Genomic DNA, 14,895 nt, shown 5'->3' with positions numbered 1-14,895 from the left:
CTACTGCACACGCATCACCAATGAAAAACCCCGATTGAGGCTACACATTTATTTTCCATTGTAATTTTTGGGTTCGCAAACAGCGAGAAATGATTGAACGACACGATACGGGTAATTGATCGTCGCCCTGACCACGTGCACCATATATATCCACTCACGGGTTAGCCTAACGGGAAGATACACGGTCAGACGTCAGGTCGACAGTCCACCGACAATTGGCTACAACAATCCTACCCATATGTACAGAACACATTCACAATCACAACACATCCATACGATATCGCTCCCATCACATAAAGTATTTTATACACATAGTACTGTACAGAGCATCAACATATTATCAACATATTTGATAGAGAATAGCCTAGGTAGCAAATTAGGGTCGAAAGAGCTTGACGTAAATGCCAGGAACGCAATGCAAACAGCCGCCAGCTAAAATCCGTCGAAAATTGTTCGCCTGTTCTACAGATGTGTTCACGAGGGCGGCCGCCCGGCCGGCAGCAGACGCCCGGGCCGCCCGGCCGCACGCCTCCGACTCCCTCCCGTCTGTCTTTATGCGTGATGTCCGCGCGGGTACAGCCGTGCGTTCACTGCACCTGAGGCGGCCGGGCCCAGTTGCCGGCCGATTCTGGATGTGTAAGTGGAATGTTGCGCAGGGCGAGGGGCGACCGCCGGCGCCCTAGCGGCATCACAGGACGTATATAGACCGGGGACAGACGCGCTGGCCCACCGCCTAGATATGCGCCCACCGCACACACGCGCATCAGCGCCGCAGAGCCGCACGTGTGCTGCACTGGCCCGACCGACTGGCCGCTTATGCCTTGATGTACAGGAAAATGGCAACGATGAGACCGTACAGACCCAACACTTCGGCGAAAATCAGAATGAGGATCATTCCGACGAAGAGGCGGGGCTGCTGGGCCGTGCCGCGGACGCCGGCGTCACCCACGATACCGATGGCAAATCCGGCCGCCAGACCGCTGAGGCCCACAGCCAGGCCGGCGCCAAAGTGCACGAACCCACTGCAAGACACAGCGCAGCTGTCAGTAATGTATCACGGACCACCGTACGACCGAAATAACCTGAACACAGAATAACTCTACAAAGGCTGTTATGTAATCTCAGGCAAAACATAGCTGATTATCAGTTTTCAAAAGGGAAATTGCTGCTTTTGTGCCTGAGAAGACAAAATGTTTAACATATGCCTTATCATTACCATGCCAGTAACATCATACTTCAACAACTCAGTGAGATGTCAATTTTCAGAATGTTCACACTTCACACAGCCTTGATTGTCAGGAAGGCAATGCTCATTGAATAACAGCAGCTTCACACCCCCTTGTCTCCACCCAGTACCCCACCCTCCATGGACCAGGTAACTACTGGAACTAACTGCAAGTGTAACTTGCTGCAGGTAGATGACAGCAGTCCATGCACTCTAGCCATGCCAAAGTGCACTTTATCTAAAAAACCCTCTCCACATATGATTAAATCTATGACTGTCACATGACTATTGCTGACTGCCATAACACAAAACATGTGGTGGTCAGGATAGAGATAATACAATATCAGCATAAGTGATCCTTCAAGTCACTTGAGGCTAGGCCTAGGAGCATTAAATTGTCCAACACCAACATCAAAGAATGTGGTACATGCAGTGAATGCATGCAGTGAATACAAGCATGTAATACACTATTGGCTAACTATGACATATGTAAGATAAGTGACACCAATCATCAAAAAAGCATATTGCAACAAAATCGACAAAATTATCACCATAACAAAATGTAAGTAGCTTTAAACATAGGTAATAAAGTCTAAAAAGGAAGACTTACGAGAAGAGCTCATATTTCTCTGGCTTGTCAATTCCTCCAGCGATGAGCACAGCCACCACAAGGCCGTAAATGGCCAGAATACCAGCCATGACCACGGGGATGATGGACTTCATGATGAGCTCTGGCCTCATCACGGACATGGCAGCAATACCAGTTCCAGACTTCGCTGTGCCATAAGCAGCACCCATGGCTGAAAAGAAGCAGTAATTTTTACAATCAAAGCTCAGAAATTATGTAAAACAAGTCACTAGCAAGTAGCTATTACTTAGACATACCTACCTCAAAAAGCATACTACAGTATCAGCTCTAGAGTATCAGCTTTAGGTAAAAGCTTTCATGGAACAATAATTTTCTGCAATTCAAATCATGCACCACAAGTGACATAGCTAAAATCACAGTAAGTAGGGATTCAAGCAGGAATGAGCTTTGCAAAATGACTGAGTTTTAAAACCTATTCATGAAATAAAATGATATGAGAACAATTATGTGACAATTTCACATTAAACATGACACAAGCAAACCATTAGGTCACATTTTATAATCCAATGGTCTAATTTGGTGATCATATAGCAGGCATCTCACATGCTGCCACCAGTTTGTGAAAAGTTGCTAGACTCCAGTTCTTGAGATATTGAATTTCACTGTAGGTTATAACTGTAGGTTGTAGGTAAGGTGAGGTGATGTTTGATTGTGCTGTTCTGTAAGATTCCTTATTAAAGAATCCCAAAACAAAACCCTTCTAAATATCTGAAGGACTGAAGAGTCTAGCAACTTTAGAAAATGGGCGGCAGCATGTGGGTGGACAGTGAAAACAGAGCACCTGGGGCAATTTGATCAGGTCTCTTGAAATTCACTTGCACAGAGCGCAGACAGTTGGCTTAGGGAAGGGAGAGAGGGGGAGAACTTCTTAAAGATCACGTGACTGGACATATCCTCCAGCTCAGTTTTCAACATCCAACAGCATGCGAGATGCCTGCTATATGAATACCCTTATTTTTGACCAGAGGCCAGTTTTACCAACAGAGAAATAGCCGCCTACCAAATTTTTCTTTGCTAAGGACCGCTTCACATACGGAGCATGAACGAGATGGGCACGTAAGCGGATAGGGCTGTACCGCTCCGCTGTACCGCTGAGACGCTCTGTATGTGAAGCGGTATTTTGCAAAAAAATTCTGGCACGCGGCTATTTTTCTGTTGGTATAACTAGCCTCAGCTTTGCAAAATCTATGAAACACATTATAAAAGTTACACAAAACACAAGGAGCTTATAACTGTTCAGAGTAAAAGCAGGCAGCTCAGCAACAAATTTATGCACATTACCTTTGGCATGTCACAAAAATTAACATTTTATCAACTATATAACCATGACAATTAGATATTTTGGAACATATTGCAAGCATGTATGGAAACAGTCGATCCATCAGCAATAAGCAAGCGATTTATAACGGGAAATAATGGGAATATGAGCCGGCAGATTGTGATCCGGCCAGAATCGAAAGTCTCGCCTCGCAACTTACCGCTGAAAACCATGGCTGAAGCCGCTCCCATAACACCGAAGAACGGTCCATAGATGGGCCTCTCGTCAGAAGACATCTTGTCGCTGATTTTTGGGAGACTGTTTCACAAACGACTGCGGGCGTCGCGAGGAGCGATGAGACAGCGACGAGAATATGGCCGGGAAAGAGGAGAGCTTGTGCGCATGTCTTGTGACACTCAATATTTGGGGATGAGACACCACTAAAACCTGCAACGCTATTGGCTTACACCATAGTTGACTGGGAAGTTAAACCAATCAGAAACTGTTTTACAACAGCCCAGCTGAGCCACACCTGTGACGTCACAGCTGCCTTGGGCAGTGGCTAGTAAGAAGGGATCAAAATATTGGTTTTATGTTGTGAAAAATCAATTTTTCAACATATTTACTTTGCGCAAAATGTGTTAAAAAACAATTTATCGATACTAATTGAGTAATATGAGAACTTTAAGGAGAAATGTCACGAAATTCTAATTATTTTCTATTCCTACCATTCAGTATTTCTAAATAGTTTTTATAGGCGATTTACTCATAAAATTTTGATATTTTGGAAAGATTTTGCAGCAAAACGAATTCGAAAAGGTTTTTTAAGAGGTATCAGAAATGAGCGTGAAACTGGCGCGGCTGTTGCAAAATTTTTACATTTAGTCATGTTCTATATCGGCTTGCGAACACTCGCTCACATGCAACGAGTCATATTTTGATTTTTTATTTATGTATTTGACCAAGGCACCCTGAATAGTTTAATTGAAGCACTTTCGTACAATTTATATCATTTTTTGGCTCTTGAATTAATATATCATCTCTTTATGCAACAGAAATCTCAACTTTTTATGCAAGCTTTTCCGTACTCTTGCCCTTGCTCTTGCCCTTGATTGGCTGCTATCTGCTGGTTTCTGCCGACATACGCTGTTGGATAGATAGCTGAAAACAAGTATGAGTTCTATCATTATGTGTGATAAATGCTTGGGGCGAATTACGATTTCAGTAGGTGGAACTATGGTCATGAGTACCCAAATATAGGAACGTTCCCATTTTTGGGAACGGAGTTCCCAAATATGGGAACGGGCGTTCCCATTTATGAGAACGGAAGGTAATTTTTCGGCCGTTCCAAGGCCCTATATACCAGGTAGGGTCGTCCGGCGATTCTACCTTTTCGTGACGTCAGCTCGTGACGTCATTTGGAGTCAAGTCTCTAAGCCCCGTTCAATCCCCATGTAAATAAGCGATTTTCGAAGCACTGTAGAATGAAGTCTGCATAAGATATATCAAACCTAAGTATCTTATCTGAAAGAGCAGACAATTTTCTGCAAGTTATCTATTACGTGTTTTTCGCTAAATCTTTTGCTTTTTTTCACAAAAGCGTAAAATGTCCCCCCATGTCTCCGCAGCCTCCCTGCCGCCGGCCGCCGCGCGGTCGCGGTAGTGTAGTGGTTAGCGTGCCCGCGCAGTATTCCAAAGGTCCCGAGTTCGAATCTATGCGGTGCGGAACTTTAACTGCAATTCCAAGCTGAATATACGCACATCCATAATAAATTATTATTCGTATAGCTAAACTGTCACCAAGCTATCCATATAAATTGACTTCACCCAAAATATCGGCAACATTCTATTAAAATATAAATTCAAATATGGCGGCTTGGACTGCCGCGTGCGTTAGGCTCCGCCCATAGCTCCGCCCACATGCGTGACGTCATTCGTGTTAGTGGACACACGCGGAGATAGGGGACGACATGGGCCTGGGCCGTTCTCCCACTAAAACTCATTAGTGCATCACGTCTCAAAAAAGTGCACGCTAATTTAAGTATCTACTAAATCTCTATAAAATTATCTTTAATCTGACCGTTGAACGAGGAAATTGACCGTCGAATGATATTTTTAATGATTTTTTTGAAATGACGGAATGGTGAAAACATGGGTTATACTACATTTAACATGCAATTTAAAGGAAAATGAAGCGTTTTTTACATTTTGAGGTCAAGTATAATAATTTTCGCCTGGTTATGAAGTTTCATACTAGCGACACCAGATGCTGACATATGCAAGCGAACACGCGGACAGTCCTGAGGTAATATTGTTGAATTTTGGTCTCGGGGCGCACGACCGCGTGGAACGTCAGTGATTTTACCGAACTACTGTTGTAAACTCAGTTTCAGTGGTTTAAAATTATTCAGCTGTATTTTATCAGCCCGGAAAGACATATTTTATTTGGATGCTAGCTGTTTAGCATTGTTTTATAAGGAGCGTCATGAGCGTGGTTTTTGTCTTCCGTGTTTCTAAGCATGATCGTTTTGGGGGAATTTCTCTTATATAGGTCGCTCTGTGTGGCTTATTTATAATTTTTATGCTGATTTCGATCATTCCTCGTGCCCATCCTACCAGGCCTTTTGCCACTTACACTCATTAAGAAAGGAAAAAACTAGATTTTCCATGAGACTAGGTGTTTTGAGGGTGTAACATATTCAGCGTTCCCATTTTTGGATACTTCTTTGTGCTCGTCAACTATCGGTGATAAACAGACAGGTGCTTGACATGTCTCCACCCTCGGCGCGGACGGTGGATATAGGTATGGAAGACCTTGTTGAACATCGCTGAGCGTTGTGAATTACGTAATCCTGCAGAGGGGGCGTGCCCGCTGCGAGATCGACGGGAATAAAAGCGCAGAAGACCGGGCGAAACATGCGACGGTCTTGCCGGAAAGGTCATCTGATGATTGTTGCTGAACAATAATTTGCGGCGTTGGACATGATGCTTGTTAATGAAAAGAGCCCCTGAAAGGCGTCGGTGAAATCGTTCCCAATTTTGGGTACGCCGTTCCCATAATAGGGAACGCTTGCAGCGCCAGTGTACGAGAGCGTTCCCAAATTTGGGTTCGCGGCCCGGATGATGGACTGCTTTAGAAATAGGGGAACGATTTAAAACTACGATGGGCCTTACAATATCAAACTCTTTCCCAACAATATTGAGACAAATATCAGGCGGTTCACGATCGTTTTATATTTTTTGGACGTCATTTAACGGTTCTTTTTCTTGTTTTAAATAATTCCTACATGGCGTTCCCATATTTGGGTTTATCGTTCCCAAACATGGGAACGAAAATGCGTTCCCGAAAATGGGTACGCTTGACCATAGTTCCGCCTACTGATTTGGCTTTGAATGGGTTTTGGGTGTGGCGGAATAAAATATTGAGTTCGAATTTTCGTTATATATGCTTTTATGAAGATGACAAAAAAGTGTTGCTGTTCCAATCTTCTGTGTCAGTTAAAAGCTGTACATATACCTTGATTTTTGTTTTTGCAATTGATTGAATTTGGCTGAACAGCAGCAAAATGGACTGCATTATTTTTGTAATTTACTTTTAAATGTATCCTTTTTGTTATCCATTGCTTCCTGAATAAGTTCAGATATCCCAAGCACATTTATAAATTTATAAAATGCTGCAAGGCTCATTAGGTAGGTACCTACTGCCCTGGCTCTTGGACACACTGCTTTGCTTCATTATGATTAGGAAGGCAACGTGTCATGTATAGAGGGTGCATCTAGTGCATGTATAGGTAAAATTCATACTTACCCTTACATACAAATCCATTCATACCATATACATTTACCTTACATGTAGACATACCTTACTGCGCACATTTACATACATACATTCTTAGGTGCCTACATATCATTCATTTTTTTGTAATTTTCCAGGCCGCTGTTCCAGGCCTCTTGAATAATTTTTCTAGGAATCTATTTCTAGTAAAAAAGCTTTGATAGAACATTTTGTACTCCACTCCACATGAAGTATAAACTCAGATCAGTAGGTAAAATACTTAGAATGATGATGAGGTATTTTTGTTTGTTCATTAGGGCTTTAGCGATACTCATATTTTGATGATATAAAGAATTATGTTTCTATCTCAGAATCTGTAAAATGAAGTAGAAATCATAGGTGTGATGCCACAGATATGGCCTCCAACTAGCAGTCCACACCCATCTGATGACTGATGCTTCATGCTCTTTTTTATATTTGGGTGATGGTGTTATTGATTAGGTAGTCCAATGCCTAAGAAGGTAATCACAGCATCAAGACATAAAATGTAATGTATGGTGACATGAGGTAGCTGGTTAACCAATTCTGGTGGTAGGCTTGCCCATGCATTGATAACCTTACAGAGAAGGTGTTGTGTTGATTGAACTTGGGCGGCTGCTCAGGCTTCACTTGTTGAACTTGGATGACTGCTCAGTTTTTACTAAGCACCTTGAGCGTCCTGTGGTCTCATGGATGACTGGGTGGCCGAAGAAGTTTTCCCGTTGATCCCGCCATGAATCATCGTAAACACTGATATCATGTTTCCATGCTTTCGGTAAAATAGAGACTGTAATTTGAACACTTGCATTTGCTGGGTTTATGGCTGTATGGGTGTTCTGTGAATGGTAGGTAACGCAGCTCCGATATTTTCTGTGTCTCCCACCGGGCTAGGTTTGGTTTGGTTAGATTTAACGCGCTCTTTGAGTCTGTTCCGTCCGATTGAATGTTTCCACAGTCCACATAATGTTTCCGTATTCGAGGTGGGACGGGACCGTGGTTGCCAGTTTCTAGGGCCAGTCATGGCTTTCTTGACTCGCACGCGTTCTTGCTGGTCGCCAACGTCCTATGAATCCCTCCTTTATGAAAGAAAGTTATGAAACTATAAATGTGAGTGTGAAATTACGTGTGTTAAAAGTGGTCCCATGGATGCCGTCTTTATTTACCTTATATTTATATTTATATTTATGTTTATATTTATGCCACATTTTGAGTCAATTCCGCTGCGGATGGTGGCTATTCCATGCCTCGAGTCAATTGCCTTAGGCAATGGGAAGAATGACTGATTTCATACATACTCTAGGGGGAGGGGGAGGGGGAGGAGGGGGAGGGTACAATACAATACAATACAATACTCTCACACATACCACACGATACATCCGTACCATACCGTACTATTTCATCCTATCACACACCAACATACAATGCTACAATCGCACCGCATCTTGGACACACGGGATTTCAGTTAGCGCGCTCTAGCCGCCGGAGATGGTCCCTCAGTTTGCTGAATGACTAACAGTTTATGGCTTATAACTGCTTTGTGTTTGTTCACAGGTCATTAACAGTCATTTGTTGGCTGCTGTGAGAAAGAGAGAAGCCGAGAAGATAACAGGCGTTTCTATACCTTCTGAAATCTGAGCGGCAAAATGAACATACGTGATCAGCTTGTTGTTCTTGTGCTGGTTTGCCTGCAGATTCCATCAGGTAATGTAGTTGTACTTGATTTTGATCAAGTCGAATAGATCATCGAATCTCAATAAATATCAGCCAGCAAAGAGCGACGAGGAAATGACCTAAACGGCGAAAATACAATTTTCTTCAATCGTAGTCGCCAGTTGGAGCCCGTAACCCAAAACGATGTGTTAAGTGGCAGCCGGAAATAATCCTCAACTTGTTGGGAATTACGTACGAGTGAATCATAGAATTGGAGTGGTGCGGACTGCAAGATCGTAAGTCCGTAGTAGTTGGAGATGTTGGAATGCCTGCTCAAATGGTCATTGATGGCGAATGATATTTAATGAACAATTTAGAAGTGATTTATCCGTACCCATCATATCCATCATATCATTAGAAGTCTTATTACGAGACGAAAGATTAGCTTACGAGTTGCGACGCCGATTGGACCGGCAGTCCGGGACTCCGGCCGTATTGACTATGCAGTTGTTCCTGTTTTCAAGTATGGGTTGACCGCATTTGGGATATGAGGAGCCAAAAGCTATAATTTTCAAAGCTGGTCCATTTTGTACTGGGTTGATATAACTTGCACGAGTCGACGTAGTAGTTTACTGGAGATGGGATAAAGCCGATGAATAAAAATACTGAATTCTTCCCTTTTACGGTTCCGCATTCCTTAATTGTGGTTATCATTTTCCTCAGCCCTTTTGCGCTTTGATGTTCGCTCATTCCAATCCGCAGCATTAAAATGACTGGTTCCTGTGAAATATATGCTCAGTTTCAGTTGCGTATTTGTGTAATGACACTGAAGTATTTGCCGGTGATGAGACTCGCCGTCATGTGATCCCCCGGCGCCGCGCTGTCAGCTGATATCGGGCGGGGGGCCGTCAGCTGATCGCTGCCACCTGACACCACCACCGGCTGCCGCTCCATTCCAGGCCTGGCGATCTGGTGCTATCAGTGCGTGAGCACCCACCCGGGCTGCGGCAAGGAGTTCTCGCCGCAGCTGTACTGGAGCGTCTCCTGCCCCACCCCGTGGGATGTCTGTGTCAAGGTCACGGAGACCAAGGGCGGTAAGGCTGCGACCCGCTCCTCCGAACCCGCCCCTATATTTGGCAGCTGGTGCGAGCGTCTGACCGGCAGAGAGTGTGGGATCTGCTCGCCGTATGCTAATCAGCGACGCCGTGCAAATCTGGTCGCGGCGAACCCGAGTACATCTTTGCGCACTGCACAGCGCTAGAAACTGTTGTTTCGTAAGGCGTACGCTTTTTAGCGTCAAGCGCTTGACGAGTCACTGCTGAGTGCTCACTGCTCAGGCAGTATCGCTTTCCCTATCACCCTTGAGATATGTTGAATGAGGCCGCACTTGAGATAGCGCGAACGGAACTACCAGTCTCGTGGTCAATAAGGTCACGAGTTGATATGGAAAAGAAGTGTGCAAGTTTGAAACTCCAAGTCATGAGCAAATGCTTTGAATCACGAAACATCAAATTCCATTGCAGTCGGGGAATCATATGCTAAGTAGGTATAAATAAAGACTTACTAGCAATCTATCAGATAAATTCTGTCAGAAATTGTGCCAGATTTCTCCAAGTCCCGTGTTCAACTTTCGCCCGTATTAGCCTTTTACAGCGTGTAACGAATAGGGGGGGGGGGGGGTCCTGGGAACCTCTGCCGTTTAGACCCTGATCAAGCTAGAAATTTGCAAAAAAAACAAAAAACAACAACAACAAAACAAACGTGTTGTTTGTAACGAAAGGAAGCCGATGGGCGATGATGTCCAATTTTAACGTCTTAGGTCATCGGTTGACCCTCCTGTGACCCAAAAGTCGGGAATATCGGGACCTGCTGTGACTTGGTAAATTGAGGATGTTATGGTTTTTCGGGACCATTATTACGAAGTTCATGCTATTATTGATCAAAAATGATGTCTCAATGCATTTTGGATTGGACGTAGCAGGGCAGGTCAGGTCAACCAGTAGGCACCCTGCCGGCTATCCATAGGTGTAGGACGTAGGTGTTAGCGGTCAGCCAACCACTGATAGCTTCGTAACATGTTACGTAGGCACCAAATCTTTTCGTAATTATTCAACTCGGTGCTAAATTCGATAATCATCTCCAAAAAGTATCCTGGAAACATGTATAACTCGAAAAAGTGAACAAAAGTCGACAAAAGTCAATGACCTTGACCTGACCTTCACGTGACGTTGACATCCACTATAATGCATAGAACAAACAGTTCACATGTTGGAACGCTTACAACAAAACGCTTACGACAACAACCATCATCACCACCACCAAAAAAACTGGAAACGCGCGGATAATGTACGCTGACATACGCCGAATCTTGATTCGACCTGACAGGGTCACAAGAAACAGGTCACAGGCAGAAGGTCATTAATTGGGCCAGGGTCATGAAATCAAGGTAGGTATAAAATTGACTAAATCGAAGGCACTTAAACTTTCGTTGCGATCGAACGCTTTTTGCGCGAGCTATTCGCGAAAAACGGAGAGGGTCTGTTCGACCACCTCCCCTGTAAGTGTGAGGGTTGACATGGGACAGATTGATTCGACGTCGATATCGGTCTGATCGCCCCATGCCGTCCACGATAACGGGAGTGGGATGGACGTACTGGTCACATGTACAGGGTGTTTCACTAAAAGTGTCAAAAAGTAAAAGGTCATAATGCACATAAGAACAATGTTTTCTAAGGAAAGTTGCATATCATTTCATCCGCAATTGTTGGACATTTGAATATATAACAACGATATCACCGTCACTCAAACCTATTCCACATATCCGCCCCTTCTTTTGATGCACCGTTTCGGCACGTGTCCGGAGGTGCCTCACAGCCCGTTTTCATATTCAGCGTCCAGACTGTCGGCAAAGCCTTGAATTGTGCTCTTCAGCTCCCAAAGTGATGCGACTTGAGTCTTCCTCAGCTCTGCGAGAGCTACTGAGTCACTGACCAGAACCAGAAGTCTAGCGGTGACAGATCGGGGCTTCGCGCTGGCCATGGGGGCGGGCGGTGAGGCAGCTGATTATTTGGCCCAGGAACTTCTGGTCCATCCAGTTCCTGGTGGCTACAGCCGTCACAGTTGTTTTTGATAACTTGTAAGGCTTTGGCTATTTCTGATGTTGAAATTAGCTTCTTGTTATCTTCAAAGGCCCTCAAAAAGACCCTGACCTTTCAAACGGTTTCCGCCGAGAGGTGGGGGCGACCCCGCCTTTTTTGGACTAGAACTGGCATCGAAGGAGCCCTTTTAAACCTCTTAAGAAGTCCTTTTAAACTTTTATAATCTGGAACGTAGCGAGGTGAGAGAGTAAAACGTTTCCTGAAAAGTCGGCATACGGTTTCAATGTTTCTGATGGCACCAAATGTAAGTGTAATTCACCCCTCCTGTTGAGGTGTAAACAGCCTGTTCTTGATCTGTGTAAGGAAAAAACGACTAGTAACTTTGGCCTCCTGCCCTCGCTCCGTATGGGTGTAAAATACATCTTAAATGGACACAGCATAAATGTCCAAAAATTTGCAACAAAGCCACGTGCGCAACCACGTGATTTGCATATTTTATATATCTTTAATAAGCATTTACTTTTTGACACTTTTAGTGAAACACCCTGTAGTACATACCTACATCTCGGGTCACATGCACCTTATCAGATAAGCAGCTCTTGTACCGTGGCCGCGACCCGAGAGATAGGAAATACTCCGCCCTAAGTATGGGTCGCTTCGATACTCCTAGACGTCATACAATGCATGTTATGTAATTTATCACATGTTAGTCTGGCAGCGAGACGTCGCACCGTGTGGGGTCAATGTGTTTTCCAAGGAATCATCACTGGCGCCTTGGGTAGGATCTGGGAAGTACATTCGCAGTATGCTAGATTTAATGGAGGCTTTCCACACTCCATCTGCTTGAGTGGGATTTAGCCCCCAAGCTCCGGGTGCATTCATCTGACTGATATTTCTGAACTGATGCTAAAATTCTGTCTGAAGTGCCACATTCGGTGTGGGAGAGGTAACTTATTCAGTGTGTTTGTACACTTCTCATTTGTACGAGTATATACCTACATTTAATCAAACCAAAACGTTCGGACCAAACATGAATTAATGGTGATTATAAACAACTTTTCTTAGGTGTAGGTATTTAAGCGTATGATTGTAATAAGCGCGTACTGCGTTGCGGCTATGTCGCGGTCGCGGTGACGCGTTGTGTCATGACTCATGAGTCATGTGTGTGTGTCTGCCTATAACCGTAACACCCCACCGTCTGCCTGCAGCCGAGACTCTGATCACGCGCGACTGTCTGAGCGCCCTCCAGTGGAACCGTCGCGACGTGCCCGCCGACCACTACGAGGGCTGCCGGCCGGCCGCCGAGGACCCGCGCCTCGGACTGTACACCTTCAACAGCCTGCAGGAGCTCGACACCAGAAGGTGGGCGTTCAGAGCTGAGAGATTCGAGTGTTGCGAGGTAAAGAGACTGGATAATCTGGCGATTTAAACTGCAGTACTTACCTGAAATGTAGGAAGAATATAATTAACCTGAAATGGAAGTAAAGACGATCTTCTGACACCAGCCCATTACTTGTTCGAGGGAGATTTGTGACCTGAAATGTGCAATAACGAGCTTAAATTCCTTCTTTACGAACTACGAGTTACAGCACCTGAAATATAATTGAAAACTCGTGGTGATTCTGTAAGGACGACGAGCCTGACTGCCTCTTGTTTCAGGAACTACTACGACAAAGTGGAGTACTGCTTCTGTCAGTACGACGAACAGTGTAACGGCGCGGTCGGCGTCTCCGTGTCGCTCGGGGTTCTGGTGACGCTGGCGCTGCTGGTTAACATGCTGTAGCGCCGGACGTGCGCCCCCGATACGTCCTCTGTGACCCAATCGATACAGGCGCCCTCGGACCGTCCTAAGCTCGATTGAGACGCCGCCTGGCCGTCAACATCGGTACTACAGCCGTCCCCGACTCGCAGTGATGGTGCGGCCAATGCGGCATCCCCTCCCCCAGTGTGTGTGTGTGTGTGGTTGGGGGTTGGGGTGAGGGTAGGGTATGCTCCTGGCGACCAGCCTGCCACACTGTATGCCGCACAGTAGGTAGTCGTTTTCGGAGATGTCTTCGAAAACTGTTTCCGTCCGTGGAGTGTGCTGTCTTACAGTGAAGTGTGATGCTAAGGTAATATGCTGATCTGAGCCGATTTGACACAGACTGCCTTTGGGGAGGTCATTCTGCTTCCGTCCCCCGGTAGTTGTATTGTATTTAGCGTTTGTACTTCGTAGTGCATCCGGCAGCGTTGTGAAGGTCGCATCGGGTGGCCCATTTTATAGCGCGACATCGTAGGCTCATATTACCTTTCAGAAGCGACGTAGAATCTCGATAGCTGTAGCGTACATTCCAGCGCCGTTTGCGCCACCAGAGTATTTTTAGAATATCTTGTAAGGCTGTCCCCTATTGTACAGGTCAGCTGTGGGAACCCAGTGAAGGTTTGGCCGGCCGGCGTGCGTCGGTGGGATCACATTGCTTCTGCCACTCCGTCCATCATCGAGAGTCTCATTGTAATTTGATCGCTATTTACGCATCACTCATATGTACGTGATCGTGTATCATGCATTAGCACTCTGTATATGCTTGCTACAAAGCATTTTGCCCGTAACGTTTCATGCGCACAATGCGTTGAAGTGACGAAAAATATCGATTCCGCGGTATCCGTGAACGACATGTTCGTTCTGTGTTATCGGCGTATGTTATGATAGCGTTGAGTGGGTCGTGCTTCACGCTTACCATTTGAAAATAAAACCTTGTATCGAATGCTTGCTGCTTTCTTGCCTGGCGCTTTGCGGTGTCATTTGTGGGTCGTGTTAATCCACCGTTACGTTCAGTCTCGATTATTGTCATGATTTTTGGCGCCTGGCGACACTCCCCTAATGTATGCTCTGTGTCAAGCAAGCCCCTGCTGATCGGGCGGAGTCAAGGAACCGATTACTGATTAGCGTCAGCCATCTGTAAGAATATCTGCCAAAGTTCCGGAATCCGGGTGCATGCAAAATAAGGCTGCGAAGAATGCTATATATGCGCCTTTCTATAAGCCACCCTAGTCTTTAGGTGTCTTACTAGGGTGCCTTATACCTCTATACGTGGCCTTGCTTTTATACCCTAGTCTTATTTCCATGGATGGTGAGCCTAAAGCAATTTGGATTATTTGTATTTGTATTTGTATTTAGCGATCCACATGCAAAGTGCGTGGCGATTATTGCTCAGAATCCGA

The 14,895-nt window shown here is 45.1% G+C and overlaps 2 protein-coding genes across 9 annotated transcripts; one reads left to right on the top strand and one right to left on the bottom strand.

Annotated features, from left to right (window-relative positions):
- Positions 1–34: 34 nt before the first annotated feature.
- On the bottom strand, positions 35–3,650 carry LOC122372294 (V-type proton ATPase 16 kDa proteolipid subunit). The gene is made up of 3 exons (XM_043349337.1): positions 3,353–3,650; positions 1,836–2,025; positions 35–1,022 (listed from the first exon to the last, which is right to left on the bottom strand). The coding sequence occupies exons 1-3, from the start codon at positions 3,426–3,428 to the stop codon at positions 815–817; spliced, it is 474 nt and encodes a 157-aa protein (XP_043205272.1). The 5' UTR covers positions 3,429–3,650; the 3' UTR covers positions 35–814.
- A 365-nt stretch (positions 3,651–4,015) lies between these two features.
- LOC122372295 lies at positions 4,016–14,438 on the top strand. 8 transcript variants are annotated; one of them, XM_043349341.1, is made up of 5 exons: positions 4,016–4,061; positions 8,498–8,647; positions 9,556–9,690; positions 12,903–13,056; positions 13,354–14,438. In XM_043349341.1, exons 2-5 carry the CDS (start codon positions 8,590–8,592, stop codon positions 13,475–13,477), a joined length of 471 nt encoding a protein of 156 aa, XP_043205276.1. In that variant the 5' UTR covers positions 4,016–4,061; positions 8,498–8,589; the 3' UTR covers positions 13,478–14,438. The 8 variants fall into 8 exon arrangements, with proteins under 8 accessions (XP_043205276.1, XP_043205273.1, XP_043205277.1 ...); XM_043349338.1 differs by lacking the exon at positions 4,016–4,061 and adding an exon at positions 4,299–4,356; XM_043349342.1 differs by lacking the exon at positions 4,016–4,061 and adding an exon at positions 4,348–4,371.
- Positions 14,439–14,895: the final 457 nt, after the last annotated feature.

Source organism: Amphibalanus amphitrite, unplaced genomic scaffold, assembly GCF_019059575.1.
Source record: "Amphibalanus amphitrite isolate SeventyFive unplaced genomic scaffold, NRLGWU_Aamphi_draft 001341F_arrow, whole genome shotgun sequence".
NCBI classification, from domain to species: domain Eukaryota; kingdom Metazoa; phylum Arthropoda; class Thecostraca; order Balanomorpha; family Balanidae; genus Amphibalanus; species Amphibalanus amphitrite.
Note: the sequence above shows the minus strand (reverse complement) of the source record. Positions and strands in the feature narration are given on the sequence as shown.

What these genes read in the sequence shown, in the direction of transcription:
- LOC122372294 (XM_043349337.1), bottom strand. Translation starts at nt 3,428, where the DNA reads ATGTCTTCTGACGAGAGGCCCATCTATGGACCGTTCTTCGGTGTTATG. An exon ending in TTCAGCCATGGTTTTCAGCG is followed by an intron (nt 2,026 to 3,352) that starts GTAAGTTGCGAG and finishes GCTTCTTTTCAG; the next exon opens with CCATGGGTGCTGCTTATGGC. An exon ending in GAGAAATATGAGCTCTTCTC is followed by an intron (nt 1,023 to 1,835) that starts GTAAGTCTTCCT and finishes TGTGTCTTGCAG; the next exon opens with TGGGTTCGTGCACTTTGGCG.
- LOC122372295 (XM_043349341.1), top strand. Translation starts at nt 8,590, where the DNA reads ATGAACATACGTGATCAGCTTGTTGTTCTTGTGCTGGTTTGCCTGCAG. An exon ending in TTGCCTGCAGATTCCATCAG is followed by an intron (nt 8,648 to 9,555) that starts GTAATGTAGTTG and finishes GCTCCATTCCAG; the next exon opens with GCCTGGCGATCTGGTGCTAT. An exon ending in CAGGAGCTCGACACCAGAAG is followed by an intron (nt 13,057 to 13,353) that starts GTGGGCGTTCAG and finishes CTCTTGTTTCAG; the next exon opens with GAACTACTACGACAAAGTGG.